Genomic DNA, 18,836 nt, shown 5'->3' on the forward strand with positions numbered 1-18,836 from the left:
CAGTCAAACCAAAAGTTATTCAGACATTTTTGATATATTTTTACTAGTGTGTGCAGGACACTATAGTTCATTTATGTAAGTGAGGATAGCAAAATAAAGTAAACTGTGACATATTATACCCAAAAATTCTTCATACAGTGGACTTCCTGTAAAATTGATAAAAAAAAAAAAAAAATTGAACCCAAAATTATTCAGACACTTTTACCATGTTTTGCTTAAGTGTTATCTGACATAATTATTATTATTATTATTATTATTTTTTTTTTTAACAGTTTAACTCTGAGATCTTGTCATATTTTATTACCAGTTTTTTAAACTATAGTGAATGAACTGTAATAATGAATGAAATGTTCAAGGTGTCTGAATAAATTTTGGTTTGACTGTACATTTGGATATATAGTAATAATAAATAATAATTATTATAGTTTTTTCAAAATGTTGGTTAGTTGTTTTATCAGCAGCCTTACCTATCATTTGAAGATACGAAGAGTCTTATTTTTATTTGATTGGTTTTATGCTTTGTGAAGTAAACATTAAATTATAATTGACTATTTTAATGCATGTGTCTGATCTTTGTTGTCCCATAAAACATGATTGTCTTCGTAATAATCAAATGAGCAGTAACGGGATGTTGTGAGTGTTGCGGGAGTGCAGATATTGGAGATCTCTGGTGATTAAATCATTGTCAGTGTGAACGCAGCTTCTCCTCTGACCACGTGACTCCATTCTGCTCTGCAATGCCCACTTTTCATTATACCATAAATTCCTGAAAGATAAGATCAAGTACTACCTTCCATTTTGACTTGTTGAAAATCCTGTTTCACAGAAATATGCCACAATACTGAAGTAAAAAGAGATGGTGTAGCATAATACTAAAGGATCAGGCTGGAAACTGCTAGATTGTAGACTCAAAACCCACAAGAGATGATGCATGAAACTCCATAGTGCCCTTGAGCAAAGCTCTTAACCCCAGGTTGCTCTTGGGGGATAATAAGTGTGCTTTAAGCTTTAGATAAAAGCTTCTGCTGCATGACAAATAATTAAGTAAGTAAATGAAATTACTAAATGTGACACTGGAATAATTTATAGGAACACATAGTAATGCCTGACCAAACAGCACAGCCATTAAAGCGTATATTTCATTTACAGACCCTTTAAAACTCTGGGCTCCAGCACATTTATACAGAAGTGAACCCAAAACACGCCACCTGACACAAGCGTTTTATTCATCTTTATGTACCTATTTAATAAATGCTTCAGTGCCATAAATAAGTCTTTAAATGGAACGAAATCATTAAAAGTTAATGAAGAGTCCGTTTTGCTGATTGTGCTGCAATACAGCATTTTATGTAATGACAGGCCCCGCTGCTTTTACTGCAAACGCAGACATCGCCAGCCATTAGTGCACTCTATAATGGATGTTGTGAGATTATAACTGGGTGAATCTCACAAAATCTGTCAAGAAAATGGCTTGTTTTTTCTTCAGTCCAAAATTAAAAGAAATAAAAAACTTATACTTTGCATAAAGAAATTGAAGCCTATTTTTAAATAGAAGATATTAAGATCTGCTGTGAGCATGTAAGACATACTGCTTCAGCACAAATAGTGCTATATATAAATTTACCTGTATAGCAGATCTATACAGATAGAGCTGTCGAATCTGTGGAAGAGAGAGAGAGAGAGAGAGATCACCTGAGCGAGCATTACCTGTGTCTGATATAACATTCATGGTTACACTTTATTTTACAGTGCTGTGGTTACTGTACTGAGTACGTAAGTACTGAATACTATTAATTAGTTACATCTACTTACTATAGAGTTACAGTTAGAGTTAGGGTTAGTTACTTGTAATTATGCATAATATACAGTTATTACTATAGTAATTACATGTAGTAATGTGTAACTACAGCCCTAAAATAAAGTGTTACCACATTCATTCTTCAGGTCATTGTCCATAATATTATATCCATTATAAAAATCTGTTTGAATGGCCGCCGAGGAAAGTGATCTTTGTATTTGTCCTTTTTTACAGTTTAGGGAATTTTCCATAACATACAGCGCTAAAACAACGTTCTTTGTTTACAAAAGTCCCTTTCAATTTAAAAGTCTTTTGCGACTGAATCATTCACTCGTAAAGTTTTGCCCCATCTAATGCTGTATTAGTGTAACTTTCACTCAATCCAAATTATGCACTAATTGACCCTTTCTCAATACCAAATACAACATATTATTTATCTAAACTAATATTTACTGAACAACAATATTTAAATTAACAACAATAGCCATTATAAATGACAATGGTAAATAAACACAAGCGTACGATTCATTCAAACATACAAAAGCAGTGCTCTACAGGATATGTTAAATATAGCCTTAATATTAAATTATTAAATTTAACAGTTCCCAATTCAATTTGCTCAAGAAGAACTAATAGATTAATAAGACCAAAGATTGCCTGTTTTATACCCAAAATGAATTATATCTCATGTTTAACCACCAAAGCAAATCCCCAAAGCACTGGCCGAGATGAAGCTGTTCTCGGCGGTAAACAAGCACTGTCCGAAAGCGCATCTCTGGAAACGTCTAAACAAATTGTAAAACAGGCGCTATGATTAAATATGAGTCACATATTTCATGCCTAAACAACTACATTCTCACCTAAAAAACTCTTAAAACTTCAGTTTATGGTACAATGTTTAGTATTTGTAAAAAATACAGTGGATTAAAAGACAAGTAGTGAAAAGGTAGGAGTGCTGTTAACACTAGAATATTGCACGGCTCTCGGCCAAGCATGAACCAGAAAGAACTGTTGTGTGTGTGTGTATATGTATATATATAATATAATATAATATAATGTAATTGCTAACGTACAATTGAGTTACGGATTGTTACATGTTTATTAATCTGAATGTAGGATTCCTAGTGAACTCAAATAATTCAATATTGCTTATGTTGTTTCAGGGTTTTTATTTCAACAACTGTTTTGTTGGTGCATTTACGTGTTTTTTTTTTTTTTTTTTTTCATGTTTGTTTGATATGAATAGTTCACCAGCATTAGCAAGCAACAGATTCTTGCACTCATCCTGATCATGTTTCATTTACTGGCATGTGATCAGATTCCCGGCTTAGACTGTCACTTTAATGAAGACACCAAAGCATTTCCCACAATGCTGCTGTCAGTGCTGTGAATGGTTTTCTTAATAATGAAACACAAATAAAACCCACACCACATCTCATATTCATGCCTTTGCTAACACAACAACAGTGCAATCATTTATTTTAATTGCTATCTTCAGAAAAATATATTTCTCCTTCTTCTTTTTATTTTTCTTCTTTTTGTTGTTGTTGTTGTTGTTGTTGAAAGTGCTTGTTATAGTAGATGATTCTTCTATTTGAGAATGTGCCGGATTTATTTAAAAATCAATGCTACTCTTTAAACAAATATAAGCTCTGTTCCAAAACTGCCACACAAAATGCACACACAAACATTGGATATTTTAATTTAACAAATGGATACTAATCTGGACCCTTTTCACGGACTGTGATGATGTGTATCCATGATACATGGCTGAATTTGGCTCACTAGTTTTTTGTTAGAGAACTTATTGTAGAGGAGCATAGAAATGTTTTAACAAGCACTACAGAACTGCATTAGCTGAGCTGTTTGTCAGAAACGTGTTCAATCACATGTGACAGGCTATTATACACCTTTTAGTCAGTTCAAATTTGAGTCCTTCAGAGGAATTGGGCAGTTGTACACCAACATTAATGCATTTTTCTTTGCCTATGCATCAATATAAACACGCTAACAAAGAGGGTGGCATTAGATGTTCGGTTCTGATGCGTAAACCATTCGAGATGCCAACAGCTCATTAACTTAACGAGGTTTCACAACTGCCAGAAAGAAGTGTTTTCATATTCGACACTGTTTAGTTGTGTTAGTGATGGCTGATGGTGTAATTGATCTTGGTGATGCTCCTGGAATAAAGCGAGGTAGCCTTTGGTTATGAAAGTTTCTCCACCACCTCACAACATCTCCCATTAAGGTCTCACCTCCGTCTATGTTTAGGCTTGTTAGAAATACAGCGTGACTTCATCCTAGAACGACTTGGAGGTGTCTGGCCTTTGAGACAGCGTTGACAGATACTCTGTTGTCTTAGCTAGAATTGCAACCTGTGTAGATATGCAAACTCTTGCAGTTAATGTAGGACCATCCATTTGACCTTTGCAAACATGACCTCTGGTCTCATGTAATATTAAGCACGTATCTGCTCTGCATCCAAGAATATGAATTCCTTGTAAGATGCTTGGCTGAATACTGAATAGGATTCCTGATTATTCAATTTAGCCCGGCTGTCGAGTGCAGAATGTTGTCATTGTATTGTCGAGTCATTAGTGAACTGTCATTTGTTGTGGATAAAGCAATTCATCTCCTTTTTTTAATGAGCAACACAATTAAAGTCTTAATGAAGCCACTGTATGACTCCCAGATTGCTGTAATCAGTCTTTATTGAAGTTTTAGAATCACGTTCCACCTAAAAAACCTGGTGCATTAATCTAAGGGTTGTTTCTGCAAAGTGAGGACGTATAAATCGTGTGTAAAACATCTGACGGTTTTAATAGTAATATAGCTCTGGAGATTTATATGTTCATCAAGGATTACATCGTAGAAAAATCTGACTCTGTTTCAATCTGCCCTGCAGTTAATCTTGCTTTTATGAACCACTTAGCAACCACCCAAAATAGCCTAGCAACCAGTTAACAATAACACAGAAGACCCTAAAAACCACTCAAAATACCTTAGAAACCAGTTGGCAACCACCCTGAAGACCATAGAAACCACCTACAATATTCTCACAGCCAGTTAACGGCAAACCAAGGCACCTTAGCAATGCCTTAGCCACCACTCAAATTACTTAGCAACCACCAAGAAGACCATAGCAACCACCCAAACACTCTATCAACCAGTTTGGAACCACCCAGAACATCCTAGCAACCCCTTAACAACCACTCAAATTACTTAGCAAACACCCAGAAGACCTTAGAAACCACCTAAAACCAAAACCACCTAAAAAATACCCAGAACACTCTAGCTACCACTTAGAACACGTAGCAACCACCCAGAAGACCCTAGAAGCCACCCAGAACACCATAACAACCACTTAGCAACCACCCAAAATAGCCTAGCAATCAGGTAATTACCACCCAGAAGACCCTAGAAACCACATAACACCCAAGCAAACAGTTTGCTACTGCCCAGAACAGCCTAGCTACCAATTAGATCATTTAGCAACCACCTAGAACTGCTTAGCAACTCCTAGAAGCCACCCAGAACACCTTAACAACCACTTAGCAACCACCCAAAATAGCCTAGAAACCAGTTAGTAAACACCCTGAAGACCCTAGAAACTACCCAGAACATTCTAGCAACCAGGTAACAACAAGCCAAAGCACCTTAGCAACCCCTAAGCAACCATTCAGATTACTTAGCAACCACCCTAAAGGCCCTAGAAACCACCCAGAACATTTTAGCAACCAGTTAACAACAAACCAAAGCACCTTAGCAGATTACTGCTCAGATTACTTTGCAACCACTTAAACACCATAGCAACCAGTTTGTATCCACCCATAACACCCTAGCAATCCCTTAATAACCACTCAGATCACTTAGCAACAACCCAGAAGACCTTAGAATCCACTTAAAACCAAAACCACCTAAAAACTACCCAGAACTTCTACTTAGATCACTTAGCAACCACCTAGACTTGCTTAGCAACTCCTAAGCAACCACCTAGAAGACCCTAGAAACCACCCGGAACACCTTAACAACCACTTAGCAACCACTCAAAATAGCCTTGCAACCACTCAGATCACCCTAGTCAAGCCCTTAGCAACCACTAGCATTATGATGGTGATTAAAAAAATACTGCACAGGCAAGCATCACTCTTTTTTTTCTTAAGAAAATATACAAATATAATTAGTTTATTTTGTCTGTTGATGTATTTACCCCTGCAGGCAGCGTTGCAGCATCTAAGGCAGGTGCGCTTGACGAGAGCGCTCACTCCGAACCCGTCCCACTGAAGAACCGCATGGCTGTGTACCAGGCAGCTGTTTCCAAACAGGACAAAAGCAGCTTCTCCAGCACGGTACGCTACACACAAACACACATGAGTGAAATCCGATACGATCTTAAGAGACTCATTTGAGATGTAAATACCAGGTGTAAACAGTGATCGGTCTCAGGTGACCACTTGTGAACTAATCGCTCAAGACAGATCTTAATACCAGGTGCAAATGGGGCTTAAGTCATCCTGCTCCATCTCTTTCAGCCATCAGTCATATTTAGACAAGCCTTAAGATCTTCTGCTGGAAAGACTAATGCTATTTACTCAGCAGTTCCCATCCAGCTGTCTGAGTGCCATCAGATTGATCAGCCAATATAATTTCAATGAGGCAAATGAGGCACTTGTGCGGCACGCGAACTTGTTATGTCAACGTCTCATTAGAGCAAATGATCAAAGCTGATAAATTCTGACTGTTCTGCGTTTAAACACTGTGTGAGGACCAAACGCACTCAGTGTCAAATTCATGTATAATTCCAAACTCATTGATTTATACAGTAATTGCTGCCTTGATACATCAAATCACAATGGAAACCAGCGTGTGTTTGATTTGCGTTGCGTGTCGCAGTAATAGAGATGGAAGGATTGACAGACGAACACAGCGATGAGGACAGAGAGCGAGACCAAACGAATTAGAAAAGCAATGGACGTTCGAAGACTCCAGTAGGCAGTGCATTATGCAGAAACCTCAGGTCTCCAAGGATTTGACAGTTCTGATGAAATCTCTTAAAAAAGGGTTCTTAGAAACAGAATTTAGTGACTTCAGTAGTGGCCTTCACTGTAAAAAGTAATTGCTGAATCTACTTAAGAAAAACTTGTAAAATTAACTAAATTTGGAAAATTTGTTGATTTAACTTGATTAGGCTGTGTAATGTGAACTTTTCGGTGGATGCAATAGTTAAACTAAGTAAATTTAGTACATAGTACTTAAGAATGTTGAGTGTGCTGTACAGGCAACGCAGCCGCGCCCACGCATGCGCATGCACAATGTTGCGGAACACTGGATTTTGAAGACGACGACGTCGACGAAGAAGAAACTTCAGCTTGCCTCGTGATCTGGATGTGGCGGCACAACTAGGTATGCTTATGATTATGGCCTATTTATAAACCAACGTTAAAAAAAATTAAATCGATTTTAATTTGCTCATTGTGTGCAAAGAGTAAAAGACAAAAAGGCACACTGATGCAGGATAGTTTTGTGTCGAATGAGACCGTTTGAGATCAGTGGCTTATTAGCTAGGTGTATATGACATTCTTCTTTCATACGAATACAATCTGAGTTATATTAAAGTTATATTAAAGAAGTACAGGCTAATTCAATCACTATAAATGGCAGTAATAGTTGCTCTGTTTTTGAAGTCTATAAAAATGCATCTGTCCGTCAAATAACGTGCTCCTCGCGGCTCTGGTGTGTTAATAAAGGCCTTCTGAAGCGAATCGATGCGTTTGTGTAAGAAAAATATACATATTTAAAACTTTATCAAGTAAAGCTTTGGCCAACCGCTCTCCGTATTCAATTAAGGGAAAAGTGTTGAAAGTGCCTCTGCCTATCGAAAGACAAACGCGACCAGGTGCGCGCTCGTCATAACGTACGCATCTTGAATTTCGAAAAGGAACTTTCAACTCTTTTCCACAGAAGGCGATCGGCTGGAACTTTATACAATTTTAAATATGGATATTTTTCTTACACAAACGCATTGATTCGCTTCAGAAGGCCTTTATTAACACCCCAGAGCCGCGTTGAGCACGTTATTTGACGGACAGATGCATTTTTTTTATGGACTTCAAAACCAGAGCAGCTATTAATAATGCTTGACTTTTGATATAACTCTAATTGAACTCGTTTGAAAGAAGATTGTCATATACACCTAGGATGACTTGAGGGTGAGTAAATCATGGGCTAATTTTCATTTTTGGGTGAACTATCCCTTTAATTCATTCTTGCACTGTTGCACATTTCAGTGAGAAGTGATGGCTTAATATCAGTTTGTCCTATTTATTTTTATTTTTTTTTAGATTCTGGCAGAATTTAATCGTATATCTGGCAAAAACCTGCAAACCGAATTCTTACAGAACTGGACCGATTCACTCAACGTTTCATCGATCTTCAGGGCTAAAGGAGGAGACATTGGCTCCAAACTTGAGCTTCTGCACCAGATTGACAATGATGCAAGTTCCTCAGACACATCACTATTCATTTTCTATAGTAAAAACAATTGTTGCTTTTGCTGTTGTTGTCTGATCTGTGTTTTGTTTGTGTCATGAGTGCTAATAAATATTAATGTTCATAACTTTGCAGAAATCCAACGTCAATGCGAGACGAACAGTCGTTCTTCATGGCCTACCACTCCTCCTCGGAGAAGACCCCACCGATTTTTACAAGACATGCTTTGTAAGTAATTTTTTTCTGTGATGTGATGAGATCTGGCAAGAGTTATGAAGGGGGAAAACAGTCAGGACACTGAAACAAAGAAAGGGATAGAGAAAAGAAAGAAAGATAAATTAAGAACTCATAAGAAAAAAAGACAGAGATGAAAGAGAAACAATTGTAAGAGACAATAGATGGGAGATTGGAAATTTAGATGGGTAGGAAGAATAAAGGAAAGACACAACAGATGAAGTCAGTAAGGAGGCAAGAAAAAATATGTAAATGACAGAAAGGAAGTTAGATAGAAATAAAAATCTGATATTTAATTGATTTTAAAAATTCAATCATTGATGTTTTTTGATACCTTTTCAAATAACAAATTATCAGATTTAGAATAGGTTTTTCTATATGTTTTTATTGCTGGCCTTCAGTTTGATTTAATTTCTTTTCTTGCAGTGGTTTGAATGTCATTCCTCCATGCATCCACTGATGTGTCCTGTTTTAAAAGGCCTTTACATTTAGACATAATACAGTGTTGTTAATTTAGTTTTACATTTAAATGCAAGTATGTGCTTTTAAAAGACGTTTTGTGGCTTACATTGACCTAATTTTTTGATATATGCTATTCCTGTTTTTAGGACTGTGATGGCAATGAAGACATGTTCGACACTGCAATCGGTATCATGACAGTGACCTACTCCTTGCATCTTGATGCCACAACAACGGCAATCTTTTTGGAAGGTACAGTGGTTGTGGATAACATTGAAAATGTTCCACAAGCAATGTGTCTGCTCTTTGGGCTAATTTATACTCTAAACTTAGAGCATCCAGCAGCACTGAAGAGCACATTTGATATTCTACAGAGAGTGATTTTGTCCCTTTGCCACAAGTCACTGAAACCTAAAATCCAATCACTAAAAAATCGCCTAATGCAGTAATGTTTTTTCATGGTTAACTATTACTGAGTTGAGTTTGAATAGATATGCCTTTTAAGAACTCAAATTGTTCAGTGCTAGTGTTTTACAGATACTTGTTTTTCCAAAAAACTGTTTTAGAATAGTTTTATTAGAAGATAACTTTTAAAGAGAACTGTATTAGAAAATTTGTTCTGTACTAAACTCTGTACCTGTACTTAACAGAATGTTAAGTGTTTGCAAGATTTGCTTTTGACCACTTTGTAAACATGTAAAAGACAAAGAAACATTGCACTTTATTTATTGTAAGTGCAGTATGTACTTTTTTTTCTACATTGTTGTCAGTGGGCCATGTTGACGAGCATACCTTCAGTAATGTCTTTCATATTGTTTTATAGAGCAAATAAACATTCAAGTGTTGTGCATAATCTGTTGTCTTTCTTTGTATTCTCAACTTAGAATTTTAAGTACAGCTTGCTTGAGAAATGTAAGGCAATCAGTTTCCACACATTCTTCTAGTAAAATGAACAAGCAGTCATGTTAAAATAACTGTTTTGTTTGAGTTCTGCTTACAAACCCCAACTTAAATCTGTAAGTTGACTGAACTTTTGAAATTGAGTTACTTTTACTCAAGTTTTATAGTAACCTCTACAAATATACAAGTTAACTCTACAAAGTAGTAGTAAGTAGTATTAAGTCAAAAAGTATGAACTAATTTGCTTGAAAATTTTGAGGCAATCAGTTTCCACAGCTTTTCTAAGTAAAGTCAACTTATTACTTTTTACAGTGTTGGCTCACAAGGTGCCCTAGATGAGGATAACACAATCATCTGTTTTACACTGTAAAAAATAATCTTCTTCATCAGTATATGTGTCTTGGTTTCCAGTAAAACAACTAAACTTTTATTCAGCTAGGACATATAAAATTTATCAAAAGTGACAGTAAAGGCATTTATAATGTTACAGATGATTTCTGTTTCATATAAATGCTGCTCTTTTGAACTTTCTATTATTCAAAGAATCCTGAAAAAATACATCATTGTCAAAAATATTAAGGAGCACAACTGTTTTCAACATTGATAGTAATAATATTTCTTAAAGGTGCCCTAGAATCAAAAATTGAATTTATCTTGGCATAGTTGAATAACAAGAGTTCAGTACATGGAAATGACAGTGAGTCTCAAACTCCATTGTTTCCTCCTTCTTATATAAATCTCATTTGTTTAAAAGACCTCAGAAGAACAGGCAAATCTCAACATAACACCGACTGTTACGTAACAGTCGGGATCATTAATATGTACGCCCCCAATATTTGCATATGCCAGCCCATGTTCAAGTCATTAGACAAGGGCAGCCAGTATTAACGTCTGGATCTGTGCACAGCTGAATCATCAGACTAGGTAAGCAAGCAAGAACAATAGCGGAAAATGGCAGATGGAACAATAATAACTGACATGATCCATGATAACATGATATTTTTAGTGATATTTGTAAATTGTCTTTCTAAATGTTTCGTTAGCATGTTGCTAATGTACTGTTAAATGTGGTTAAAGTTACCATCGTTTATTACTGTATTCACGGAGACAAGACTGTCGTTATTTTCATTTTTTAAACACTTGCAGTCTGTATAATTCATAAACACAACTTCATTCTTTATAAATCTCTCCAACAGTGTGTAATGTTAGCTTTAGCCACGGAGCACCATCAAACTCATTCAGAAACAGATGTAAACATCCGATTCAAGTACTATACTCACAGGAATCGATGCATGCATGACAAACATCTTGTAAAGATCCATTTGAAGGTTATATTAGCTGTGTGAACTTTGTTTATGCACTGTATAACTGCACTTATAGTCGAGAGCTTAAGGTGCGAGAGATTTAAAGGGGCCTTGCAGCCTGAATCGGCGCATATTTAATGATGCCCCAAAATAGGCAGTTAAAAAATTAATTAAAAAAAAAAATCTATGGGGTATTTTGAGCTGAAACTTCACAGACACATTCAGGGGACACCTTAGACCAGTGGTCTCAAACTGCCAGCCCGCGGGCCATTTACGGCCCGCTCTCCCCCTCTCCCCGGCCCGCAAATGATCTCAAAAATAAAACATAATCCGGCCCGCTAAATTATTATTATTATTATTCACTAGTTGCTACCTGTCTGATATGCAAAGAAAAAGTCGCCGTTCTATGGGGGCATTCACATATCGCGTCACATAAGCAGCCGCGCTGCAATCTTCTCCTTTCCAAAGTGCTTTTGTTCCTAAATTAGGCCCTACTAATTTTTTTATTCCATGCACCTTGTTGGATGTGAGAAGTTGCACCAGACTATTTCAATTAATAGTATTATATTAGTATATTAGTAGTATTATAGTAGTAATAGTATTAGCCTATATAATTATATTAGCCTACACTGAGAGATACACTGCTGTTTACATTTAGTATGGTAAATAAAATATTTATAGTATAGGTATAAAAATATTTTAGTAGGCCTAATGAAATTTGAAGTAAATGAGAAATAATGCAAAGGAAAGTAAATTTTGTGAAATGTTGCACTTGAATGTTAATGTGGCCCTCCTATGAGCTGTCAATCACAGAAACGGCCCCCCGCCAATTTGAGTTTGAGACCCCTGCCTTTAGACTTTTATTACATCTTTTGAAAAGACGTTCTACGGCACCTTTAAGCAGCAAATCAGCATATTAGAAGGATCATGTGACACTGAAGACTGGAGTAATGATGCTGAAAATTCAGCTTTGATTACAGGAATAAATTACATTTCAAAATATATTCACACAGAAAACAAACAATTATTTCAAACTGTTTTTATCATGTCATTCTTGAATTTAAAAGGTGACAAAAATAACATCTTAATCATCATTTTTATTAATTAACTTGAATCTGTCCTTGTGAAAATCAGGTCTTCTGAAAACAGCATTTTAATGAGTATAATGAAGTAATAGCTAATGTACACAGTGTGAATTCTTCTTTTAGAAGAATTAAAGGGATAGTTCACCCAAAAATGAACATTCTGTCATCATTTACTCATCCTTACGTTGTTCCTAACCTGTATGAATTTCTTTCTTGTGACAACACAAAAAAAGATATTTTGAAGAATGTTGGTTCTTCAAAATATCTTCTTTTGTGTTCAACACAAGAAAGACATTTATACAGGTTTGAAACAAGGGTGAGTAAATGATTACAGAATGTTCATTTTTTGGGTGAACTAACCCTTTAATTTCACATGTTTTTAATGTTTGGGATATAATGCTATATTTAATTAATTTTCAAGGCAGCAAAGTATTCACAATGCAACCTTTTTCATCTTTATCATTGGTAAAAAATAAAAAAAAAAAAAGTCAGCAAGATTAACTCTAAATTTGCAAAATTGAGCAGTTTTTCTTCTTCGGCTGACAGAAAGCAACTTCATGTCCTTGACACTCGAAAGCCAGAGTTACTGTAGGTGATGGGCCTAATGCCTCTGCAGACCTCACAATAGAGAGGTCATCTGGTGTACAGTGACATCATTGTTGTCTGTGGCTTTGTGACAGTGTGAGAGTGAAATGTGATGATGGGTGACCAGCGGGAGTTCAGGACCTCTCCAGGAACCCAATTCCCTCTGTCTTTCTCTCTCTTTGGCTGGCTGCTAAAAACAGCACTGCACGTCCACTCTGTGCCCAGTCGAGGTCAGATCCCTACTGGGGGGTAAAAAGTACAGCAAAGTTATTGTTTCAGCTTTAGTACAAGTTAAAATACTCCAGTAGATTTTTTTTTAGAATAATGTGGACTCATTCCTTAGTGTTTTAAGTGAACAAAAATTGTGGTACATTAAGGCACTTCAGATGAAGTCAGATCTCTTCACAAGGACCATGTATATACTACAAATGTTTGGGGGTGGTAAGATTTTTTTAATGTTATGCTCACCAAGGCTTTATTTATTTTTATTAAAAATACAATAAAAACAGTAAAATTGTGAAATATTATTACAATTTAAAATAACTATTTTCTATTTGAATATATTTTGAAATATAATTTATTCCTGTGATCAAAGCTGAATTTTCAGCATCATTACTCCAGTCTTCAATGTCACATGATCCTTCAGAAATCATTTTGATATGCTGATTTGCAACATTTCTGATTATTATCAATGTTGAAAACAGTTGTGCTGCTTAATACTGTTGTGGAAACCATAATAATTTTTTTTTTTTTTCAGGAAAAGCATTATTTACCTGCAGCAATTAATGTTAACTAACTATTACTGTCAGGCAGTAAACTCTAATTATATTGAAGAGAAATATTTATTTATGTATTTTATTGGTCATGGCAGGAGTTCTACATGAAATGATGGAGAAGAGCGCTATAACCGGGCATATATCCAGATTTAATGTCATTTTTAAGAGCACTTTCATCTTTTTAAGGAACTGATTCAGGTGTCCGGATTGCAGTGGTGCGCTCACACCATGGAAAATTCACTATTAACATGCGGAAAGTTTGCAAGCAGAAAAACTGAATGCTTCTGCAGAGCGGAATCCTTTTATTTTTAATATTTGACATGTTTGTGTGCTGCTGCGCACCCCTGTGTGCATAACAAGCATAGTGTATGCGCATTGAGCACCCACCTATAGGCGCATATTACTAACGTGCCCTTTAAATAATAAAAAATACTGCGCAGTTGCTTTCAGTTCCCTCAAAATAGCAATACGCCAACAATGCGCCTGAACACACCTCGTTTTCAGACCAGCACACCCATGGTCGAACAGATGACCGCGAGTGCATTTGCTATTTAGACAACATGGAGCTGGACATAAAAATGCAGTGGCATTGTGCCGGGTATATGTTAGGGCCCTTAGAAATGGTTTTCGATATGAATTGAGTTGAATAAATAAACTGATTTTCAATTGCAAATTGAATTCAATATTCAATAATTTTCTGGCTGCATTTTTGCCATTAATTGATTTTCATTATTAATTAAGTGAAGCTGGCACTAAAACAAAGCAGTATGGGACATGCACATAGACAACACTATCAGCAATTCAGTGTTGACAGCGCCGAAGGGTTAACAGGGCTGCTGACTAAATGAAACCTCACAATATCAGGGCCACAGACGGGATGCCATGCAAATAAGACTGTCATGCAAAATCTTAAAATGTGATTTTGTAAAGCCACAGAGATAATGAGATAAAGGCTGGAATCTGTGCTTCTGTGTGTGCGTAAGCCGCATTGTCTCATGAATATATGAATATTTTTGTTCAATGGTGGATGAAGACGAGAGACAAGTGATCACAGTTTCCCTCCTATAATCTTGCAGCTCTTGTAAAAGCATAAATCTGCTTAGCATGATTGTCATCGCAGGCGGTCGCTCTGTCTTTGTCTCTGTCTTCTTCAGGTCATGGAGGACGCCGAGGTTTGTTCTCTGCCTGGAGGGCTGGCCAGCGTCCGTAGACAGTTTGAGAGCGAGGTCATGTCTTCAGCTCACACGGTCACCCAGATTCATCACACACACAGATCTGTGCAGGTCAGTGTTGGAGGATATTTGGAAAATGTAGCTTTCCAAACTAGTAACTAGTTAAAATGTTTGGGGTCAGTACGTTTATTTATTTATTTGGAAAGAAATGAATACTTTTATTTAGCATGGACACATTGAATTAATCAAACGTGACAGTAAAGACATTTATAATTTTACAAAATATTTCCATTTCAAATAAATGCTGTTCTTTTGAGCTTTCTATGAATCAAAGAATCCTGATTAAAAAAAAAAAAAAAAAAAAAAAGAATTTAAACATCAATAATAAGAAGAAATGTAATAAGAATAGCACATGATCAAAGCATGTCTTTTGAAAATATTTCAAAATGTACACTACATTGCCAAAAGTATTGGGACACCCCACACCTCCAAATCATTGAATTCAGGTGTTCCAATCACTTCCAGGGCCACAAGAGTATAAAATCAAGCACCTAGGCATACAGACTGCTTCTACAAACATTTGTGAAAGAATGGGTCACTCTCAGGAGCTCAGTGAATTCAAGCATGGTACCGTGATTGGTTGACATGTGCAATAAGTCCATTCGTGAAATTTCCTCACTACTAAATATTCCACAGTCAACTGTTAGTGGTATCAGAACAAAGTGGAAGCAATTGGGAACAACAGCAACTCAGTCACAAAGTGGTAGGCCACGAAAAATCACAGAGCGGGGTCAGCGCATGCTGAGGCGCACAGTAGTCGCCAACTTTCTGCAGAGTCAATAGCTACAGATCTCCAAACTTCATGTGGCCTTCAGATTAGCTCAAGAACAGTGCGTAGAGAGCTTCATGAAATGAGTTTCCATGGCCGAGCAGCTGCATCCAAACCTTACACCACCAAATGCAATGCAAAGCGTCAGATGCAGTGGTGTAAAGCACACCACCACTGGACTCTAGAGCAGTGGAGACATGTTCTCTGGAGTGACGAATCACACTTCTCTGTCTGGCAATCTGACGGACCAGTCTGGGTTTGGTGGTTGCCAGGAGAACGGTACTTGCCTGACTGCATTGTGCCAAGTGTAAAGTTTGGTGGAGGGGGATTATGGTGTGGGGTTGTTTTTCAGGGGTTGGGCTTGAACCCTTAGTTCCAGTGAAAGGAACTCTTAATGCTTCAGCAGACAAAGACATTTTGGACAATTTCATGCTCCCAAGTTTGTTTGAACAGTTTGGGGATGGCCCTTCCTGTTCCAACAAGACTGTGCACCAGTGCATAAAGCAAGGTCCATAAAGACATGGATGAGAGAGTTTGGTGTGGAGGAACTTGACTGGCCTGCACAGAGTCCTGGCCTCAACCCGATAGAACACCTTTAGGATGAATTAGAGCGGAGACTGTGAGCCAGGCCTTCTCACCCCACATCAGTGCCTGACCTCACAAATGCACTTCTAGAAGAATGGTCAAAAATTCCCATAAACACACTCCTAAACCTTGTGGAAAGCCTTCCCAGAAGAGTTGAAGCTGTTGTAGCTGCAAAGGGTGGGCCAACTCCATATTAAACCGTACGGATTAAGAATGGGATGTTATTAAAGTTCATGTGCACGTAAAGGCAGGCGTCCCGAAACTTTTGGCAATATTGTGTATATACTGTATGTATTTTTTTATGTATAATTATCTTTATTATTTTTCTTCATACCACATTTGAATGCTACACAGTAGCAGAATTATGTGCTAAAATGCATTTGAGATGCAGTCATTTTGATTTTGACTCACTGCCATACGGCAAAAATAAATGAATTTTAATGTCATACTAAAGTGTCACACATCATTACACACATATCAGTTCAGTTTCTACCCAGGCGATTTATAGCACTACAGAATTGTGACTGATCATAAAGAAGAACACACTTCTCTTTTGTTCAGCTTTTTAATGCTTTTGTACATTTTAAAGCCCCAAAACTAATCCTGAAGGTGTTTCACATCTATCTTTTGTATTCCATTCTAATCTGTAATTGTAACATTGAGTCTTGGATGCAAAACCAGTCTCAGCTGTTTGGGTGTGAGATGCCTATAGATGGGGAAAAACTGTGTCCCATAATAATTTAATATGGACTGCAGTTCTATTCCCTTCAATTCAGGACACCTGTGTATTAATTTGGATGGTTGGCATCCCTAGTTGCGCTAGTTTTAGTTCTGGTGCTATTAAGATGCTACGAAAATACATGCAATTTCCATGCGAGCAAAAGTCTTCTGGTGGGTGTGCATGGACTTTTGCAACAAGATTAATCCTCTTACAGCTGACCTTACACAAAAACCCAAAATCTGACACAATAACAAGTCAAATCTGTAGCAATCTGTACCCTTTCATATCTGCATAGATTCTCCTAAGCTTCTGAGACCCATTAGCATTGGCACATGCTAATATTATGCATGCCCCGCTTGCCTCTGAAAAAAAATCAAATACTGCTTGCAGTGAGAGAAGTAGAATGGAGATAAATTTTGGTCACAGTCTGTGTAATCCAACTCTGCCGATCCAAATTGAATCCAGTCCACCCATCCATACCAGTGAGTCTGAGCGTGCTCTGCTCCCCTGCAGGGACGGGGTGGCTTCGGCTCACTGATAGAGGGGAAAAAAATCAGACTGAATACAGAATGACAGGAGAAAATGGAATATGTGCTCTCATCTCATCTTCTGACACAACAGCAGTGAAGAGCTCTAAAGGCAGCAGCTCTTAAACTTAAACTGTGTCATGTGACATGAATCTGCAAATTTAAAATATTATGACGTATAAATATATAAATTGGTGTTTTTATTTTTCACTGTCTTATTGCTACAGTTTTAAAGATACAGTATGTAAGTTTCGCCAATAGAGGTCACTTTTTCAAAACAATAACAAAGGCGTGGCCATGAATGTGCGTGGAATCATGGGAGTTGTTGTCTTCACCTCCATAGCCAGTCAATGGAAAGCAATCTGATTAGAACCCAGGCAGAAACGACTTAAATTCAGATTATTTTAATGAATTTTAATGACATAGCTGCAAGTGCCTGAATTACTAGTCATACAGGTCACTTTATTTCACAAATTAAAATTGTGGGGTTACGCAGCGCTGTTTTACTTCGTCAAAACAATCATACTAAAAATACATTTTAGTGTGTTGAAAGTTATGTTATAATGTTACATAATAGTTTTCTGTCAATGAAGGTATCCAAACAGTTGCTCACCTGTCTAATAAAGCACATAATATGTTAAAGCGTCTGAAGGGTTAGAAATTGAGGGTAGTGCGGATATGATGTCATTGACAGGCGACACAATGACACGGGCCATTACACTGGTTAAAAATGCAGATTTCTCTGGATTTAAACATTGTTGGAAACATTTGGGGATAATATAAGTGCACAAATCAACAAAATATGTAACATTCTTCTAGTGGTTTTTGGATATTTTAATCCATAAATCTTATATATTGTGCCTTTTAATGAGTTTTGTCACATTATAAACATTAAACGTATGCATTGCCTGCTTTCATTTTTCTTCAGTGTGGGATGCTAATCAATAAATTTCCAAATTTAGCAATTGGCATCTATTCAATTAAGTTCATTTGGCCACAAATCACAGGATGTTGATTTGTAATTTGAATTGGAATAACAGGAAGAGGAATTCAAGAAAGAAATTCAACAAAATAAAAGTGAAAAAATTGAGGTATTTGACAAATAAGGTGAAAATAAGAATTACTTTGGGAAACTTTATAGTAAGAATGTTTTGTATGAGGAAAGATTTAATCAACCGATGACCTATGAAATATGAAATGATCTAAATAAAATTGTAACAAGTAAAGAGTAAAATTTTCCCTACATAAGCACATTCTTTCTATGCAAATTAGGCTTATTATTGATTGTGCTTTTATTCACTACTTATTTATTCACATAAAGCATTATTTACCTTCAGCAATTAATATAAGTTATTGATGTCAGACATTAAAC

General features: G+C 36.6%; 1 protein-coding gene and 1 long non-coding RNA gene across 2 annotated transcripts in view; both read left to right on the forward strand.

Annotated features, from left to right (window-relative positions):
* xirp2b (xin actin binding repeat containing 2b) overlaps window positions 1-18,836 on the forward strand; it is a 52,005-nt gene that overhangs the window by 4,181 nt on the left and 28,988 nt on the right. The window contains exons 2-3 of the mRNA XM_067409362.1: window positions 6,017-6,147; window positions 14,785-14,913. Of these exons, the coding sequence (XP_067265463.1) occupies window positions 6,091-6,147; window positions 14,785-14,913 (186 nt within the window). The 5' untranslated portion in view covers window positions 6,017-6,090. The remainder of the gene's footprint in view (window positions 1-6,016; window positions 6,148-14,784; window positions 14,914-18,836) is intronic.
* Window positions 7,078-9,813, forward strand: LOC137036417 (uncharacterized). The gene is made up of 4 exons (XR_010897186.1): window positions 7,078-7,201; window positions 8,140-8,292; window positions 8,423-8,515; window positions 9,130-9,813. It is a non-coding gene; the product is annotated as an uncharacterized lncRNA (long non-coding RNA).

The sequence above is a fragment of the Chanodichthys erythropterus genome, chromosome 14, assembly GCF_024489055.1.
Source record: "Chanodichthys erythropterus isolate Z2021 chromosome 14, ASM2448905v1, whole genome shotgun sequence".
Taxonomy (NCBI): domain Eukaryota; kingdom Metazoa; phylum Chordata; class Actinopteri; order Cypriniformes; family Xenocyprididae; genus Chanodichthys; species Chanodichthys erythropterus.